Here is an 18,755-nt window from a genome sequence, read left to right on the forward strand (position 1 = left end):
CTACACTTATAAATTAAAAATTATTTGACGTTTAACATTTTTTTTTTAGATATATTATGTAATTCTGATAAATTAAAATTAGCACTTTTATCAAAAATTAAAACAGAATATTTCAAATGCTAATAAAAGTCAATTTGAATTTTATACCTTGTAAAATAAGTAATATTTACCCCGAATACAGACTTTTTTAATGACTTTTATATGAGAGAATATATACTAATATACTTAATATACAGGTTGCCTGGTAATTCTCTGGATAATGCTAGTGGGCGAGTAGAGCGGACTAAACTGAGTCGAAAAGTTCTCTATCTCTAGTTACCAGACATTCTATACATTTCCTTGATAATTTAATTTGTGATAATACTTTTCTAAAATTATTGATTGAAATTATTATCGTATAGATGTCAACTGTGGCAAGGTTCTTCCAATTTTAAATGGTGCAGTGGATTACGCGAACGATACGACTCATCTTGGCAGCGAAATCACGTATAGTTGTACAAGGAATTACAGACTGAATGGAATCTCGAGGAGGTACTGCCTCGATAATGGTCAATGGAGTGACGCTACTCCGAAATGCGAAGGTAATTGCACTTACAATTAGACTATAAATAGAGTAGAATTTGGAACCGAGCGACCGAGAAGAATATCAATCATATAAATTTGGCCCGACATTTATATGTGCATTTGTATTATATTTTTTATCTTAGAAATTCGTTGCCCGGAGCCCGTATTGGCGGAACATGGAATTCTCTCGGTTACTGGAAATGATCGAATGTACGGAAGGACATTGATTCGCACGGGAACCGCGGAGAATTCGAACACGGGCGCGACTTCGTACAAGATTGGGGCCCTGGCAAAGTATAGATGCGAAAGAGGATACAAGGTAGTCGGAGAACCTTTGTCTACCTGCGAGGAGAATGGAAAGTGGAGTGGCGAAGTACCACAATGCGTCTGTAAGTATTTCTAAATATCCTATTCACCGAAAAGTCCATTTTATCGAGTCAGCTGTTTATATGTTAAATTATATAGCTACAATAATAAATAATTGTTGACGACTTACAGAAACTCGTTTTTGTTCTTTATACTCAAATAACTGATAAACGTTTGTTTAAAACGGTAATATACTGAAATATTTAAAAAATATACAATATTTGTCACAATCTCACAATTGAAGAATCAGTTCACGATATTTACATGAATAAATGTAAAATATATAATACAAGTGTTCGTTTCGACAGATGTCGATTGTGGTAAACCCGAACACATTCAACATGGACATTATACATTGACGTCGAATGCAACATATTATGGAGCAGCTGCACTTTATGAGTGCGATGGCAATTTTGAGTTAGATGGATTTGCTAGAAGATTATGTCTTGAAAATGGCACCTGGAGCAGCGATACCCCCGTTTGTAAAGGTAATCGGTCAAAGATACTTAATTCTTCAAAAAAGATAGTGAAAAATATTGTGAAAGATAAATAATGAAATCTTATTATGTTTTGATTTTAAATTAACTTTGATCTTATATTAATGATTTTATTTGAAAATATATTCGCTTAGCGGAATTAAGAGATGGGTCATTAAATTGTATAAAGATTAATTACAACGAATGTTTACAGAAATACGGTGTAGAGATCCGGAGAAAATTGGTGTGCTATCGACGCAAGTGTCGACTCACAGTGTGGGTGGTGTAGCACATTATAGTTGTCCACGTGGGTTTTATATGGAGGGAAATGAAACTAGAATCTGTTTGCAAAGTGGATCTTGGAGTGGAACAACGCCTGCTTGTTTTTGTATGGAATTTCTCAATTAATTATTTTTATTTTCAATATGTGTATATAAAGCTGCAGTGTGTAGACTGCCAGAAATAAATTACAACATCAAGAAGAAAATATCATTTTAACATAAATCTATAAAATCTATAAATATGTTAGGGAGAATGATGTGAATAAATGATTAAGATTTCAAAAGATTTATTGCACAATTTGTTGAAAAATATTAAATTTTATTGATACTCAATAATCTAATATTTTATACAATCTAATATTTTATAAACTGAAAACTTAATATTACTTTGCAATTATGAATTTCCTAAAACCTTTTATGATAATCAAATTATTTTTAAGTCCCCTATCGCCCCCACCCCCCTCCCCCCTCATATTGGATCCATTATTTTGAATTTTCATTTTTTAATCTCAGATTCGAATAAAACATTATCAAATTACCCCATAGATCAAGTTTCATAAAAATCAAAATAGTTTACTAAACAACTATCCCCATCCACAAAGATGAGTTTAAAAGTTCATACTAAACATAAATTTTTGAAATTTTAATTATTTATATTATTCCATGATAATAGAATTTTCTAATCGAATATCTATTTTTTGATGTTGCAATTTTAATTTCTGGCAGGGTATTTATTAAAATTTAATAACAAATATTTTTAGTAAAAAATATTAATAATCTTCATCATAATCAAAATTCCTGTTATACAAATATAATTTCGTTATATGAAAGAATAAAAAATATTTTGCGAATAAATTTTGAAGATATTAAATTTATCATAATATATCATTCAGTATAAATAATTTTATATACATATAATAATAAATTAATAAATATATAACTAAAGTATTATAATGAACTGCTAGAAGAATGTAAAATTCATTCGCAATATTTTTTTAGCGGTTGATTGTAAGCATCCGGGACCGATAGAGAACGGTAGAGTGATAGTAGTGAATGGATCGACAACTTACGGAGGAGCCGCGGAGTATCACTGCCTACCGCAGTACGAAAGGATTGGCATATTTCTAAGAAAATGTTTGGACACGGGATATTGGAGCAGCGAGGAACCAAAATGCGAATGTAAGTAAAAGATACGAATATCATATTTTTAAAATGTGTATCTAAATAATATCGCTTTTGAGATATGATATTTTTATACTACGAATCTTCAAATTTTATCGGCTAATCTCCAAAGTTTTTTAAAAACTAAGTATTAAAGAAATCTTTCATCAAAGACCCATTGGCAGCAGATTACTCAAAATAAATTTAATGTCATTAATGTTACGAATTGTTTATTTTACTCGTCGAGGAAATAAATACGATGAAAAATTGGAATCAGTTACATGATTGCTGTTTGTATTGCAGTAGCCACGAATGAGATAGCAGAACCTCAAGGTGTAGGCACGAGCGTTGGCATCGGAGCTGGTGTCATTATCTTTATATTAATTATCCTCGGATTAATTTATCTTAGGCTGTGAGTATTGTTTCTCGAGATAATATGCATATTTTGTTCAAAACATTTACAAATTATATTCGTAGACGAAAAGCTACGCCAGTCAAAAACACCGAAAATGTTCAAGCTGCGGAACGAAAGGAGGATCAAAACGCCGCCGTTATGTCTTACGCGACATTGAATGACGGCACACATAATTCCATGTACGAGAACGTCCCTGAGGATGGTCTCTACGATAATCCGTACAGTCTAAGTGGCAACGCGTACAGGTAAATCACAACTGTGCAAAACAATTTAAAGAGATGCACCAATTCGGTTTTATACACTGTAGAAAAGTATGTAAAATTACATGAAGAATAGATGTAAAAATAATATATGGAAATATATAAAATTGTGTTTTTTTTAATAAAAATTAATACTTTTATTTCTAATTGTGTAATAAATAAATTGTTATGTTTGACAGAAAATTACACAATAATAATAGTATATTTTATAATTTCTATGTAAATGTATAAATTTTTGTAATATCATATAACATAATGGTAATACATCATACTATTTCTATTTTTATACATATCAATAAAATAACTTAAGAAAAATTTTATGAAATTCGTTGGCGAATTAAAGATTTCTATAAATTTAACTTTCATTGTAAATTTACTTTCGCCAATTGTTTAATTACTATAAAAAAAATAATGTTATTTGTAAAAGTTTTGACTTTACGCATTTATAAAGATACATCTTTAATAATGGGTCCTAAAATTATCCATTATAATTGTTGTAATTTTACATATAATTTTTTTACAGTGTACAATGTAATTATCTCAATCAGGTTCGAATCTGTCATGTTAAATAATAACTTCATGAAATCAAGTAATTTTAATCTTAATCGAAGCTTTCTAATGAAATAACTTAATGGAAACCTTCCTTTTTAAAAAGGACACTGAATTTGATTCTGATTTCAGAATTCTAAAATTTAAATTGCAAAAAAATAATCTAATTATGCAACTTGGTTTTAGAAAATTCTTAGTATTTTTGAGTGATTTGAATATAGCCTAAATATAGAATAAAAATATAATATCGAATATAGAATAAAAATATATCGAATTTTAAAAAGACAGTAATCTCCATGAAGAAGGTTCTAGCGTCACAATGTTCAAAATCAGAGTTTGGAAATCAATATCTATTAACTATTTACATAGCATTGAAGAGCTTCGAAATTGGAAACTTGATGTTACTTTGAAATTAAAAACTTCCTAAAACCGTTTGTAATAATCAAATTACTTTTTCAAAATTCCGTTCGTCATATTGAAGCTACTATTTTGAATTTTTAAATTTTTACCTCAATTCGAATAAAGAATTTCCTTCCTATCAAATTATCCTACAGGCCAAATTTTATAAAAATTAAGTAAGCAATTTATGAAATAAAAGTGTGACTCCAAACGAACTCGGTCCATAAAGAGATAATTACTCAAAGTTATCTTAAAATATATTATAGATGGCGAATGGAAAATTTATTAAGGTGTATAATTTATGAAAGTATATAATACACACAAAAAAAAACGGCTGTAGTTGCGACGACTAAAAGTCGCCCATCAATACATTTTTTACTTACAAGAACTGTAATATGATTGTGATAACTGTAAGATTGGCATATTTTAACGTTATAACTATAAAGAAGAATACGTCTATCTTACGGTTATCACAATCAGATTTATTGATGGGCGAAAATTATCATTACTTTCGTTTGTGACAGCCGTAACATTTTTTTCTGTGTGCGAAATTGATTTTCTAATTATTAAATAAATAGGATTAAATAAATAAAATAAAAGATAAATAAGATTGATATCGTGTTATATAAATTGATATGTATTCGTAACAGATATGGCGGCCATTCAAGAAGAATGTACGGCAGATCCGGACATTACGAGGCCGAACCAGTTTCCAACAGAAACGGAATCACTATCAACGGAGTGTCTGTGCGATAGCTCATAATTCTATCACCACGGCTTTATATTTCTCGATGTCGAGAATCGCATGCAGAAAATGCCGATCTTTGGCGCACTTCCGCCGTTCTCGAGAAACGTGTACAGAAAACACCGAAGAATTTATCGTTATTTATATAACTGCCTGTTAAAGGCGCAATAATTTATGTAAATAATTCATGAAAAAGAGAGAAGGAGAAATGTGTGGAAAGGATTACACACCGACGAGATTTTTTTTCTCTGAGGATCAACTGTTTTGTATGATTCTGTATATACGGTGTATCAATCATTTAGGTTTATTATATTCTAAGTAACATGTTGTAGCATAAGTTTACAATTGTGCGAATAAAGAAATCAATGCTCTTGTTATAAGTTTACACTTTGTCACACATTATCTCGCTTAATATCCCCTTCAAATTTAGTTATCTAAAATTTCCCTATTTTATAATCTTTAAAAATTCGGACTTATAAGATTCGCAGAGAATCATGCATACATAATTAAATTTATCCGAATAGCAACACGATATCAATCAGTTTTAACTTTATTTTAAGGAAACGGATGTATGCAATGCCATACATATATGTGTCCGTATATTGTTAATAAATCCATGTATTCAGGTATGTACATAATATACTAATAAAATGAGCATACATCCATTACCTTAATAAAAATGTTGGTTCATCACTCACCGACCCGATGCGCAACAGTGGAGTTACACCTGCTACGATGATTCTGTAACAAATAAATTAAAATCCAAATTAAAACAGAGTAAAGAAATAATCATTACTTTAAAAAATAATTGCTATATAGATGCATGCAGTTTGTTGAAAAATAATCATGCAATTTTGAAAATATAATTTTTGTAAGCATCTAATTTCGTACTCATTATTTAATTAGATATAAAACGATTATTCTTTAAAATAATTATGTATAAGGTGTCTGGAGATAATCGCCAAACATTTCATGGGCAGGTAGAGAGGACTAAACTGAGTCGAAAAGTCCTCTATCATTTTGCAATTTTCGCAATAGTTAACAAGATATTAATTACTAAAAATTGCTAAATATTGGTCTTGGATAATTTTTTACTCAAATACTATCAACTTTACAGAAAAACTGCAAGAGACAAAAATTATTTATTTTCTTTTCATAAAGTTCTGAGAATTTTTTCAGAATTTTTTCAGAATTTTTTAATACCGGATTTTCTCATGTTGGTAAAAAAAAAAAAGAAAATGCAGTATTAAAAAGTCAATAAAAAATTCTGAAAAAATTCATAGAACTTTATGAGAAGAAAATAAATGATTTTTGTCTTTTGCAGCTACTTTTCTATAAAATTGATAGTATTTGAATAAAAAATTATTCAAGACCAATATTTGGCAATTTTTAATAATTAATATCTTGTTAATTATTGCGAAAATTGCGAAATGGTAAAAGACTTTTCGATTCAGTTTAGTCCTCTCTACCTGTCCACATGAAATATTTGGTGATTATTTCCAGACATCCTGTATATTCTTTAAAATAATTATATATATATTCTCGAAAGAAGATCTTAGCAAAAATAACTTTGTATCAAATTTTAAAGTAATTTCTAAGTAATTCTCCTTTTGTCTCTAATATAGATAAAATAATTATATTTATTCTTTAAAAAAGATCATAGCAAAAATAAATTTTTATAAAATTTTAAAGTAATTTTTAAGTAACTCTCCTTTTATCTAAATTAGATAAAAGAAGAATAATATTAAAAATTACTTTAAAATTATATACAAATTTATTTTTGCTAAAATCTTTAAAGAATATATATAATTACTTTAGAGAATATATAATTATTTAAATATCATTTTATTCAACAATGATTTAAAAACAATCATTTTTAAATCATTGCCAAATTAAATGACTTAAAAACATGCGAAAAAAAGTTAATTTTACACAAGTAAAAAATAATATTTACCGCAAGGTTGCTCCACCGGTGCCCGATGTCTCTCCCAGACCTCCTCCTCCTCTCAGCACATGGTTGTCATCCTCTCGCACAGGACACTCGCGTACACACTCGCGAATAATGCACTATAATTGCGCGCGGACTACAACTTGAGTCCGATACTTGAACGGCACTCCCGAAACGCGCGACGCGACAAACCGGCTGCGGTTCGTTTATTTTCAAGTAAATCGGCGACGAGGGTACATTAGCTCCCCCGTTGGATTTTTACACGAAGAAAACGATTTTACTCAATATCTAAAATTTTTTCTAGATGTATTACATTCAGATATATTCGAAAATTTTTAGATAATTGAGAAAAATTGTTCTTTTCATGTAAATATCCTCTGGGTAATGAGCTCTCTCACCATGTCAAGGTGTACTCGTGAGAGGGAAGGTAATCTGAAAAATGTAATATATAGCTATTATCTATATTACACTATGAAATTACTATGCAATCGGTTAACTTTTAGAAACGAATACTACGTCTGTAATTCGATTATCATTGCGAAATAAAGTCAAAACAGATAAAAAACTGAATTTTATTTATACATAGATGATATGATTAGAGTCTAGAATAAAATACAGATTAATAAAAAAGAGAAATGTTTCTTTTATTATCGATAAGTAATTCCAAAGTTACGGCAAATTTTTAAACGGATTCTCACATAACGAAAGATACATAAGAACAAAAAATTATTGTATTCATATATTAACATTCCTTTTTTATGACTCGTATAATTCAAACAAGTAGCCATATCGCTACTGATTATGTAATACGCGTCAACATTAATATTTCGATAGTTAGATTATGAATAATTAGAATATCGGCCCAAGATATAGATGAGTTGTGTGCGTAACGAATCCAAGTCATAAAACAAAAATCGCATAATAAAATCGTGTAATATTCATCGAAGAATATTAAAACGAGTAGATTATTTTACTGAATTTAATATACGTTAATATTTCGACAGTTAGATGATCGGCGCGCAACCTTGAAGTGACGATGGTACGGGGTGGCACGGAGCGGCGCGTCAACATGTTACTTCGCGGAAAAATGACGAGCGGCGTAAACATGACGCGCCGCTCCGTGCCACCCCGTACCATCGTCACTTCAAGGTTGCGCGCCGATCATCTAACTGTCGAAATATTAACGTATATTATAAATTCAGTAAAATAATCTACTCGTTTTAATATTCTTCGATGAATGTTACACGATGCTTTATTATGCGATTTTTGTTTTATGACTTGGATTCGTTATGCACACAACTCATCTATATCTTGGGCCGATATTCACAGTCAGAATTTATATTCAAGACTGTCTTAAGAACAGTTTTAAGAAGTCCCGAATCAAAGGGCTGTTTTAAAACATTACTTAAGACAGTCTTGAAGTAGGAACGAACTATGAATATCGTCCTTAGATATCTAATTTATATATCTGTAAATGTATAATATGAATTCCATTTATACCCATTATTATATTGAGTCTAAATTGTTTTATAATTTACAAAATGTTTACGTTTATCTTATTTAAAGAATGTATAATTCATAATTAATCTTTATTTAAGTAAAACTCATCAAAAAAAGCAATAAAGATTGAAATATAATCGTTAGTACACACCTTAGGTAGTTTTGGGCAACATTACTAGTTGAGCTTCGTTATATATTTCATCAATTCGCGTTCGAGGATGTCTAATTTTCGTAGATTAATGCAGATTAATGCGCAACACGCGGAGCGTAGGGGGAGCGACTCGTGCCACACGTCCGTTTCCTTCCGAGGTCGCTGAGCGAATGCCGAAGTGATGACGTAGTCAACCACCGCGCCGCGCGGCACGCTCCCCCTCGCTTTTCTCCGCGTAATGCTTCCCCTCGCTTTTCACCGGGCGCCGTTTGGATATTCAACTATTTCGTATAAAAAATATTCACGATTTATTCAATTCGTATTTTATATGATTTTGACAAACGAATCTCGTACATTCCGCACTTTGCTCTGTGGTATCTCTAGCACTTGTTCAATCCTATATTATTTGCGCGTCTTTAGACGTAATAAATCAGTAATTGTTCGCGTGTGTGGAATATTTTTGGTATTCCAACATTATCTCAATTTTTATTATTCTTTTAAATGATACTTAAATAAAAGTAATATTCTATACATTCTTTATATAAAGATAAATACAAATTTTCTTAATATTGCGGAACAATTTGCGCTAAATGCAGCTTTGGTTAAAAATATTAAATATCTTGTTGATCATTATTTAATTTTTCAACTAAAAAATTAATTTATGACACTACTATTATGCTGCAAATTATTCTGTGTTTGAAAAATTTTTTAAACTTACGTGTAATGCCGATTATAGTTCGGTAAAATAACTGTTAGGACTTATTTAACATAAAAAATATACAATAAAAATTCCAGAAACTCATTTAAAATATAAAATCGTACGAATCGATAAAAAACTACGACTTGTTTAAAATAAAAAATATAAAATAGATTCGGGAAACTTATTTAAAACACTAAATAAGACATAAGTTAGAAGTGTATAGTTATTTAAAATAATAAATACTAAATAACTCTTTTATGTTTTTATTTGAAATATACTTTAAATAATTCTATTTTAACCCTTAGTACACGCCTCAATTTTAGGCACCCTTACTTTAAACATTGAAAGTCTGTTTCAATTATAATTCTAATCGCGATCATACTAAATAAATAATAAATAATAGTAATTAATAAATAAATATTTATTATCTCAAAATATATAATATAAAAATTGTTTAATGATTTTTATATATTTGTAAAAGCAACGAATTAATCCAGAACGAATGACTCAATGTGTATATATAGTAAAAATGCCCAAAATTAAGGCGTGTACTAAGAGTTAAAATAAAGTACAATATATATTTCAAATAAAAACATAAAAGAGTTATTTAGTATTTATTATTTTAAATAATTGTACACTTCTAACTTATTTCTTATTTAGTGTTTTAAATTTAATTTTCCCGAATCTATTTTATATTTTATATTTTAAACAAGTCGTATCAGTTTTTTATCGATTCCTACGATTTTACATTTTAAGTTAACATTGAGTTTCTGGAATTTATTGTATATTTTTTATTTTAAATAAGTCGTAACAGTTATTTTACCGAACTATAATCGGCATTATATGAAAGTTTAAACAATTTTTCAAACAGAATAATTTGCAGCAGTAATGTCGTAAACATAGTAGTATCGTAAATTAATTTTTTAGTTGAAAAATTAAATAATGATCAACAAGATATTTAATAACTTTTAGCCAAATCTGCATTTAGCGCAAATTGTTCCGCAATATTAAGAAAATTTTCATTTATTTTTATATAAAGAATGTATAGAATATTACTTTTATTTAAGTATGAATCATTTAAAAGAATAATAAAAATTGAGACATACTATTGGAATATCAAAAATACTCCGAAAATACGCGAACAATTACTAATTATACAAGAATCGCGCAAATAATACAGGATGAACAAGTGCCAGAGATGCCACAAAGCAAAGCGTAAAATCTACGAGGATACCTGTTTGTCAAAATCATATAAAATATGAATAATTGAATATTTTTCATACGCAATAGTTGAATATCTAAACGGCGCCCGGTGAAAAGCGAGGAGGAGCGTGCCGCGCGGCGCGGTGGAACACATGTATGCCACATGTTGCACATCTGTTTCACATTACTACGCGGAAAAATGACGCGTCGCTCTGTGCCACCCCGTGCCATCCCCACCCCAAGATCGCGCGCCGATCAAATTAGTCTAACTGTCGAAATATTAACGTATATTACAAATTCAGTAAAATAATTTGCTCGTTTTGATATTCTTCGATGAATATTACACGATGCTTTATTATGCGATTTTTGTTTTATGTCATGGATTCGTTACGTACACAATTTCATCTATATCTTGGGCCGATGTTCACAGTCAGAGTTTATATTCAAGACTATCTTAAGAACAGTTTTAAGAAGTCGCGAATCAAATGGCCGTCTTAAAACATTACTTAAGACAGTCGTGAAATAGAAGCGAACTATGAATAAATTTCCGTCCTTAAATTTCTAATTTATATATCTGTAAATGTATAATATGAATTCCATTTATATCCATTATTATTGAGTTTAAATTGTTTTATAAATTACAAAATGTTTGCATTTATCTTATTTAAAGAATGTATAATTCATAATTAATCTTTATTTAAGTAAAACTCATCAAAAAAAGCAATAAAGATTGAAATATAATCGTTAGTACACACCTTAGGTAGTTTTGGGCAACATTACTAGTTGAGCTTCCTTATATATTTTATCAATTCGCGTTCGTGGATGTCTAATTTTCGTGGATTAATGCAGATTAATGCGCGATACGCGGAGCGTAGGGGGAGCGACTCGTGCCACACGTCCATTTCCTTCCGAGGTCGCCGAGCGAATGCCGAAGTGATGACGTTACCAACCACCGCGCCGCGCGACACGCTCCCCCTAGCTTTTCGCGTGACGCGTGACTCTTCCCCTCGCTTTTCATTGGGCGCCGTTTAGATGTTCAACTATTGCTTATGAAAAATATTCATGATTCAATTATTCGTATTTTATATGATTTTGACAAACGAGTATCATCGTATATTTCACGCTTTGCTTTGTGGCATCTCTAGCACTTGTCCAATCCTATATTATTTGCGCGATTCTTGTATAATTAGTAATTGTTCGCGCTAAATGCAGCTTTAGCTAAAAGTATTAAATATCTTGTTGATCATTATTTAATTTTTTAACTAAAAAATTAATTTATGACACTACTATTGCTGCAAGTAATTCTGTTTAAAAAATTTTTTAAACTTACGTGTAATGTCGATCATAATTCGGTAAAATAACTGTTACGACTTATTTAAAATAAAAAATATACAATAAATTCCAGAAATTCATTAAAAATTACTATTTTAAACATTGAAAGTCTGTTTTAATACTAATTCTAATCGCGATCTTACTAAATAAATAATAAATAATAGTAATTAATAAATAAATATTTATAATCTCAAAATATACATAAAAATTGTTTAATGATTTTTATATATTTGTAAAAGTAACGAATATTAATCCAGAACACGAATGACCCGTGTGTAGTAAAGTTGCCTAAAATTAAGGCGTGTACTAAGGCTTTAAATAGAATTATTTAAAGTATATATTTCAAATATAAACTTAAAAGAGTTATTTAGTATTTAATATTTTAAATAATTGTACACTTCTAACTTATTTCTTATTTAGTGTTTTAAATAAATTTCCCGAATCTATTTTATATTTTTTATTTTAAACAAGTCGTAGTATTTTACGATTTTATATTTTAAAAATGAGTTTCTGGAATTTATTGTATATTTTTTATTTTAAATAAATCCTAACAGTAATCGAACTATAATCGGCATTACACGTAAGTTTAAAAAGTTTTTCAAACACAGAATAATTTGCAGCAATAGTAGTGTCATAAATTAATTTTTTAGTTGAAAAATTAAATAATGATCAACGAGATATATAATACTTTTAGCCAAAGCTGTATTTAGCGCAAATTGTTCCGCAAGAAAATTTGCATTTATCTTTATATAAAGAATGTATAGATATTACTTTTATTTAAGTATGAATCATTTAAAAGAATAATAAAAATTGAGACATAATGTTGAAATATCAAAAATACTCTACGCGAACAATTACTAATTATACAAGAATCGCGTAAATAATATAGGATTGAACAAATGCTAGAGATGCCACAAAGCAAAGCATGAAATGTATGACGATACCCGTTTGTCAAAATTATATAAAATACGAATATTTGAATCATGAATATTTTTCATAAGCAATAGTTGAACATCTAAACGGCGCCCAATGAAAAGCGAGGGGAAGGGTCACGTGTCACGCGGCGAAAAACTAGGGGGAGCGTGCCGCGCGGCGCGGTGGTTGGTAACGTCATCACTTCGGCATTCGCTCGGCGATCTCAGAAGAAAATGGACGTGTAGCACGAGTCGCTCCGCGTGTCGCGCATTAATCTGCATTAATCCACGAAAATTAGACATCCACGAACGCGAATTGATGAAATATATAAGGATGCTCAACTAGTAATATTGCCCAAAACTAAGGTGTGTACTAAGGATTATTCAATGAATTTCAATTTTTATTGTTTTCTTTAATGAGTTTCTTAAAAAAATAAGTAAAGATTAATTATGAATTATACATTGTTTAAATAAGATAAACGCAAACATTTTGTAAATTATAAAACAATTTAGACTCAATATAATGGGTATAAATGGAATTCATATTATACATTTACAGATATATAAATTATAGATATCTGAGGATGATATTCATAGTTCGTTCCTACTTCAAGACTGTCTTAAGTAATGTTTTAAGACAGCCCTTTGATTCGCGACTTCGTAAAATTGTTCTTAAGACAGTCTTGAATATAAATTCTGACTGTGAATATCGGCCCAAGATATAGATGAGTTGTGTGCGTAACGAATCCAAGACATAAAACAAAAATCGCATAATAAAGCATCGTATAACATTCATCGAAGAATATTAAAACGAGTAGATTATTTTACTAAATTTATAATATATACGTTAATATTTCGACAGTTAGATGATCGGCGCGCAACCTTGAAGTGACGATGGTACGGGGTGGCACGGAGCGGCGCGTCATGTTTACGCCGCTCGTCATTTTTCCACGAAGTAACATGTTGACGCGCCGCTCCGTGCCACCCCGTACCATCGTCACTTCAAGGTTGCGCGCTGATCATCTAACTGTCGAAATATTAACGTATATTAAATTCAGTAAAATAATCTATTCGTTTTAATATTCTTCGATGAATATTACACGATGCTTTATTATGCGATTTTTGTTTTATGACTTGGATTCGTTACGCATACAACTCATCTATATCTTGGGCCGATATTCACAGTCAGAGTTTATATTCAAACTGTCTTAAGAACAGTTTTAAGAAGTCACGAATCAAAGAGCCGTCTTAAAACATAAGACAGTCTTGAAATAGGAACGAACTATGAAGACCGTCCTTAGATATCTCTAATTTATATATCTGTAAATGTATAATATGAATTTCATTTATATTCATTATTATATTGAATCTAAATTGTTTTACAATTTACAAAATGTGCATTTATCTTATTTAAAGAATGTATAATTCATAATTAATCTTTACTTATTTTTTTTAAGTTTTAATCTATATCTTGGGCCGATATTCTAACTATTCATAATATAACCGTCGAAATATTAACGTTGACGCGTATTACACAATCAGTAGCGATACCTCTTGTCTGTATCATAAAAAAGGAATGATGTAATATATGAATACTCTCATACAATAATTTTTTGTTCTTATGTATTCGTTATATGAGGATCCGTTTAAAAATTTACCGTAACTTTGGAACTTATAGTAATAAAAGAAACATTTCAGTAATAAAAGAAAAAATTCTCTTTTTTATTAATCTTTATTTTATTCTAGATTCTAATCATATCATCTGTGTATAAATAAGATTCAGTTTTTTATCTATTTTGAATTTATTTTGCAATGATAATGAATTGCAGATGTGATATTCGTTTCTAAAAATTAACCGATTGCATAGTAATTGTATAATAATAAAGATAATAGCTATATATTACATTTTTCAGATTATCTTCCCTCTCCGGGTACATCTCAGTACCCAGAGGATATTTACATGAAAAGAAGGATTTTTCTCAATTATTTAAAAATTTTCGGATATACCTGAATGTAATACATCTAGAAAAATTTTTAGATATTGAGTAAAATCATTCTCTTCGTGTAAAAATCCAACGGGGAAGCTAACGTACCCTCGTCGCCGATTTACTTGAAAATATACGAACCGTAGCCGGTTCGTCGCGTCGTGCGTTTCGTTCCGTTCAAGTTATCGGACTCAAGTCATAGTCCGCGCGCGATTATAGTGTATTATCGCGAGCGTTGTACGCGAGTGTCCTGTGCGAGAGGATGACAATCATGTGCTGTGAGGAGGAGGAGGTCTGGGAGAGACATCGAGCACCGGTGGAGCAATCTTGCGGTAAATATTATTTTTTATTTGTGTAAAATTAACCTTTTTTTCGCTTGTTTTCAAATCATTTAATTTGACAATGATTTAAAAATGGTTGTTTTTAAATCATTGTTAAATAAAATGATTTAAATAATTATATATTTTATGAAATAGTTATATAAAATAATTATTAGGTGTTGGAATTAATTCGTAGCGTTTTTAATGAAAGAATGTTATTTATTTCACATGAGCATTAAAAAATACATTAATGAAAGTACTTCCCATCACTTGTAAAACGCTACGAATTAATTCCAATACCTAATACATATCCTCTAAAGTAATTATATACTCGTATATTCTCTAAAAAAGATTTTAGCAAAAATAAATTTGTATATAATTTTAAAGTAGTTTTTCGTTATTCTTCTTGAAAATGATTGTTTTTAAATCATTGTTAAATAAAATGATTTAAATAATTGTATATTCTATAAAATAATTCGATAAAATAATTATATATATGTATTCTGTTAAAGAAGATCTTAGCAAAAATAAATTTGTATAAAATTTTTAAGTAATTTTTTAAGTAATTCTTCTTTTATCTAAATTAGGTAAAAGAAGAATTACTTAAAATTTAGATGAAATAATTATACATATTCTTTGAAATAATAATATATATATTCTCTAAAGAAGATCTTAGCAAAAATAAATTTATATAACATTTTAAAGTGATTTTCAACTTGTTAAAATTAGAGTTAAAAGGAGAGTTACTTAATAATTACTTTGAAATAGTGAATGAAAGTAAATGAGATTATAACGTAATTGTTGTAGTGTAATTAAATAATAATGTTATTCAGTATAATATTATTTAATTACACTATAACAACTGCGTTATATTCATTTGCCTTCATTCATTATTTTATTATTTTGAGAGTCGTAAGGAAATTGCTACATTTCCATTTCTAATTACTTTTAAATTTTATACAAAAAAAAAGTTACTTTAAAAAAATATTATTTTATACAAATTTATTTTTGCTAAGATCTTCTTGAGAGAATATACATATATAATTATTTTATATATATAATTATTTTATATATCTAATTAAACAATAGGTACAAAATTCAATGCTTTCAAAAATTGTATTTTCATAATTGCACGATTATTTTTCAGCAATCTGCATGCGTTCATATAGCAATTATTTTTTTAAGTAATGATTATTTCTTTACTCTGTTTTAATTTGGATTTTAATTTATTTGTTACAGAATCATTCGTAGCAGATGTAACTCCACTGTTGCGCATCGAGTCGTCGGTGAGTGATGAATCAACATTTTTATAGTGAAGTAACGGATATATAATAATTTTATTAGTTTCATTTCGATTTCGACCAGTTTTGGCCAAAATTAAGAGAAAATTTCGATAATTAAACCAAAACTACGGATAATAAGGTGATCAAACTCGAGAATTAAGAGTATACTCGAAAAATGGCTTATAGGAAAACGCAAAACCTCTTTTACATCGAGCACTTGGTATGCGTATTAACTATATAGTCTCACTTTCTATTAAATTATATCTTAGCAATGTATCTCAGCAATGTATTTAAAGACTGTACTAAATTGGTTCAATATGCATCAAAATTATTAAATATAATACACATAATGTCATATATATGCATATGTTTACACATATCGCAATGTCAAGAGCACTATGTAAATTAGCCATTATTAATAATCCATATTTTTACTTACGATATTGACAAGAAAGTCTAATAAATGACGAATATATTTTACTTTTATGTCTAATGCGATTAATAATGTCGTTAATAAAGTTAATAAAGTAATGTCGTATAAATAAAATATATTTATATCTTCTGTTAAAATTATTTTCATTAAGATTTTCATCAAGATTTTTTCTGCCATCAAAAGATAAAATTACAGAACGACATATGTATTAGTCTTGCTCATGGCCTTATATGGTTGCGAGTCGGTACAAGATGCATTAAATGACCCATGTATGGTAACGATTCTCGATACAGGGCTGTAATAACTCATGGAGTGAGTGCCTAAAAAAATTCTAATTAAGTTAATTATATTCCATATTTATACGTGAGCTATAGCTATATATCGCAAATATTTTTTTCAACAGTCTATATAAATTTATACTATTTCTAATAATCATGGCGTGATTATCATTTTACTGTTTGTCACAATGTTTTAACAACATGAAGTATCTCGATGTAAATATTATCCTGTTCTTTTTAGCTGAACTTCTTGCACACAGTTCATCTTTTCTCTTTTCCTTTCCAACATGAAAAGAAAAGGAAGAAAAATGAACATGAAAAGCAAAGCCGGGTTAATGTATTTTTGACCCAGAGATGATGTTAAGACTGATTCCCTTTATTCATAAGGATTATCTTATAGCAGTATAGATACTAAAATATCTATTTTCAATAAAAATTATTTATTGAATAATAATAATGATAATAACAAAAAAATATTTTGCATTTTTTATTTAAAAAGTGTAATTGTTCGTATAACGATTTTTTGTTTACAAGATACAGTACTATTCTGGATGCTGAAAAATAAAAACATAAAGATAATTCATATTTTATTGAAATTTTAGTGGTACTCAACAAAAGTTTTTTTCTTGATTTATTATGCGCAAATTCATTAATTAAATCATTCAATCAATAATCAGTTTAAATGAATGCACAGCACATCCAAAATGTAAGTTTCCAGATAAAAAAAAACATAGAAATATGTACCTTTTTTTGCTGAATATTGTGTGTTTTATTGTTACGAGGAATGCAAATTAAAATTTTTAATTATTTATTTGGATTTGATTATTTACTTCTATCAATGAAATATAATTTTAAGCTAAAGATAAGGGGCTCCCTAAAAGGATGTAATCGGGGCTGTAGCCTTCTTGCCTTCTCCCCCTCTTCCCGCCCTTAATCTGACGTGCTTTTTATAACTAAAGAGAACTTTTTATAACTAAAAAGAACAGATCTTATCTATATATATGCTTTTAAAAACTCCAGATTAAAATTCCATCCAAGAATTTTTATCTACAAAAATTCCATTTTTATCTACAAAACAAGGTTTTTTTTATCAGCTTATTTTTGTTTTTTCATTTCCGATTGAGTTAAGGAGCATTTATATTGGCTATAACTATATGCCGTATGTCGTAATCTGTAAGAATTGATCTGTAAGAATTGATTAGTCACAGTCGAATATTCTTCTCTTAATCAAATGAGCAGGAAATACCCGACTGTGATTGGTCAATTCTTCTAGATTACGACATACAACATACGGATACGGCCAGTAAATGTTCTCTTACTTTTACGTATTCATCAATAAAAATGCGATTCAAGCAAAAGGCTTTGAATAATGATCGAATGAAAGAGTGATTCGCGAATATCCTGCGAAGCAGGGGAAAAATTGGAACACGATCCTGACCGATGACCTGAGTTCTTTTCGATCCGCGATTTTCGCGGCTTACTATTCCGTTTT

At 29.2% G+C, this 18,755-nt stretch overlaps 1 protein-coding gene across 1 annotated transcript in view; it reads left to right on the forward strand.

Moving 5' to 3' along the window:
* Positions 1-5,896, forward strand: part of fw (CUB and Sushi multiple domains furrowed) — a 37,470-nt gene extending 31,574 nt beyond the window's left edge. Inside the window, exons 15-22 of the mRNA XM_011053906.2 lie at positions 402-581; positions 708-953; positions 1,239-1,418; positions 1,621-1,794; positions 2,687-2,866; positions 3,152-3,260; positions 3,326-3,508; positions 5,122-5,896. Of these exons, the coding sequence (XP_011052208.1) occupies positions 402-581; positions 708-953; positions 1,239-1,418; positions 1,621-1,794; positions 2,687-2,866; positions 3,152-3,260; positions 3,326-3,508; positions 5,122-5,227 (1,358 nt within the window). The 3' untranslated portion in view covers positions 5,228-5,896. The remainder of the gene's footprint in view (positions 1-401; positions 582-707; positions 954-1,238; positions 1,419-1,620; positions 1,795-2,686; positions 2,867-3,151; positions 3,261-3,325; positions 3,509-5,121) is intronic.
* Positions 5,897-18,755: the final 12,859 nt, after the last annotated feature.

The sequence above is a fragment of the Acromyrmex echinatior genome, chromosome 18, assembly GCF_024713525.1.
Source record: "Acromyrmex echinatior isolate Ae372 chromosome 18, ASM2471352v2, whole genome shotgun sequence".
Taxonomy (NCBI): domain Eukaryota; kingdom Metazoa; phylum Arthropoda; class Insecta; order Hymenoptera; family Formicidae; genus Acromyrmex; species Acromyrmex echinatior.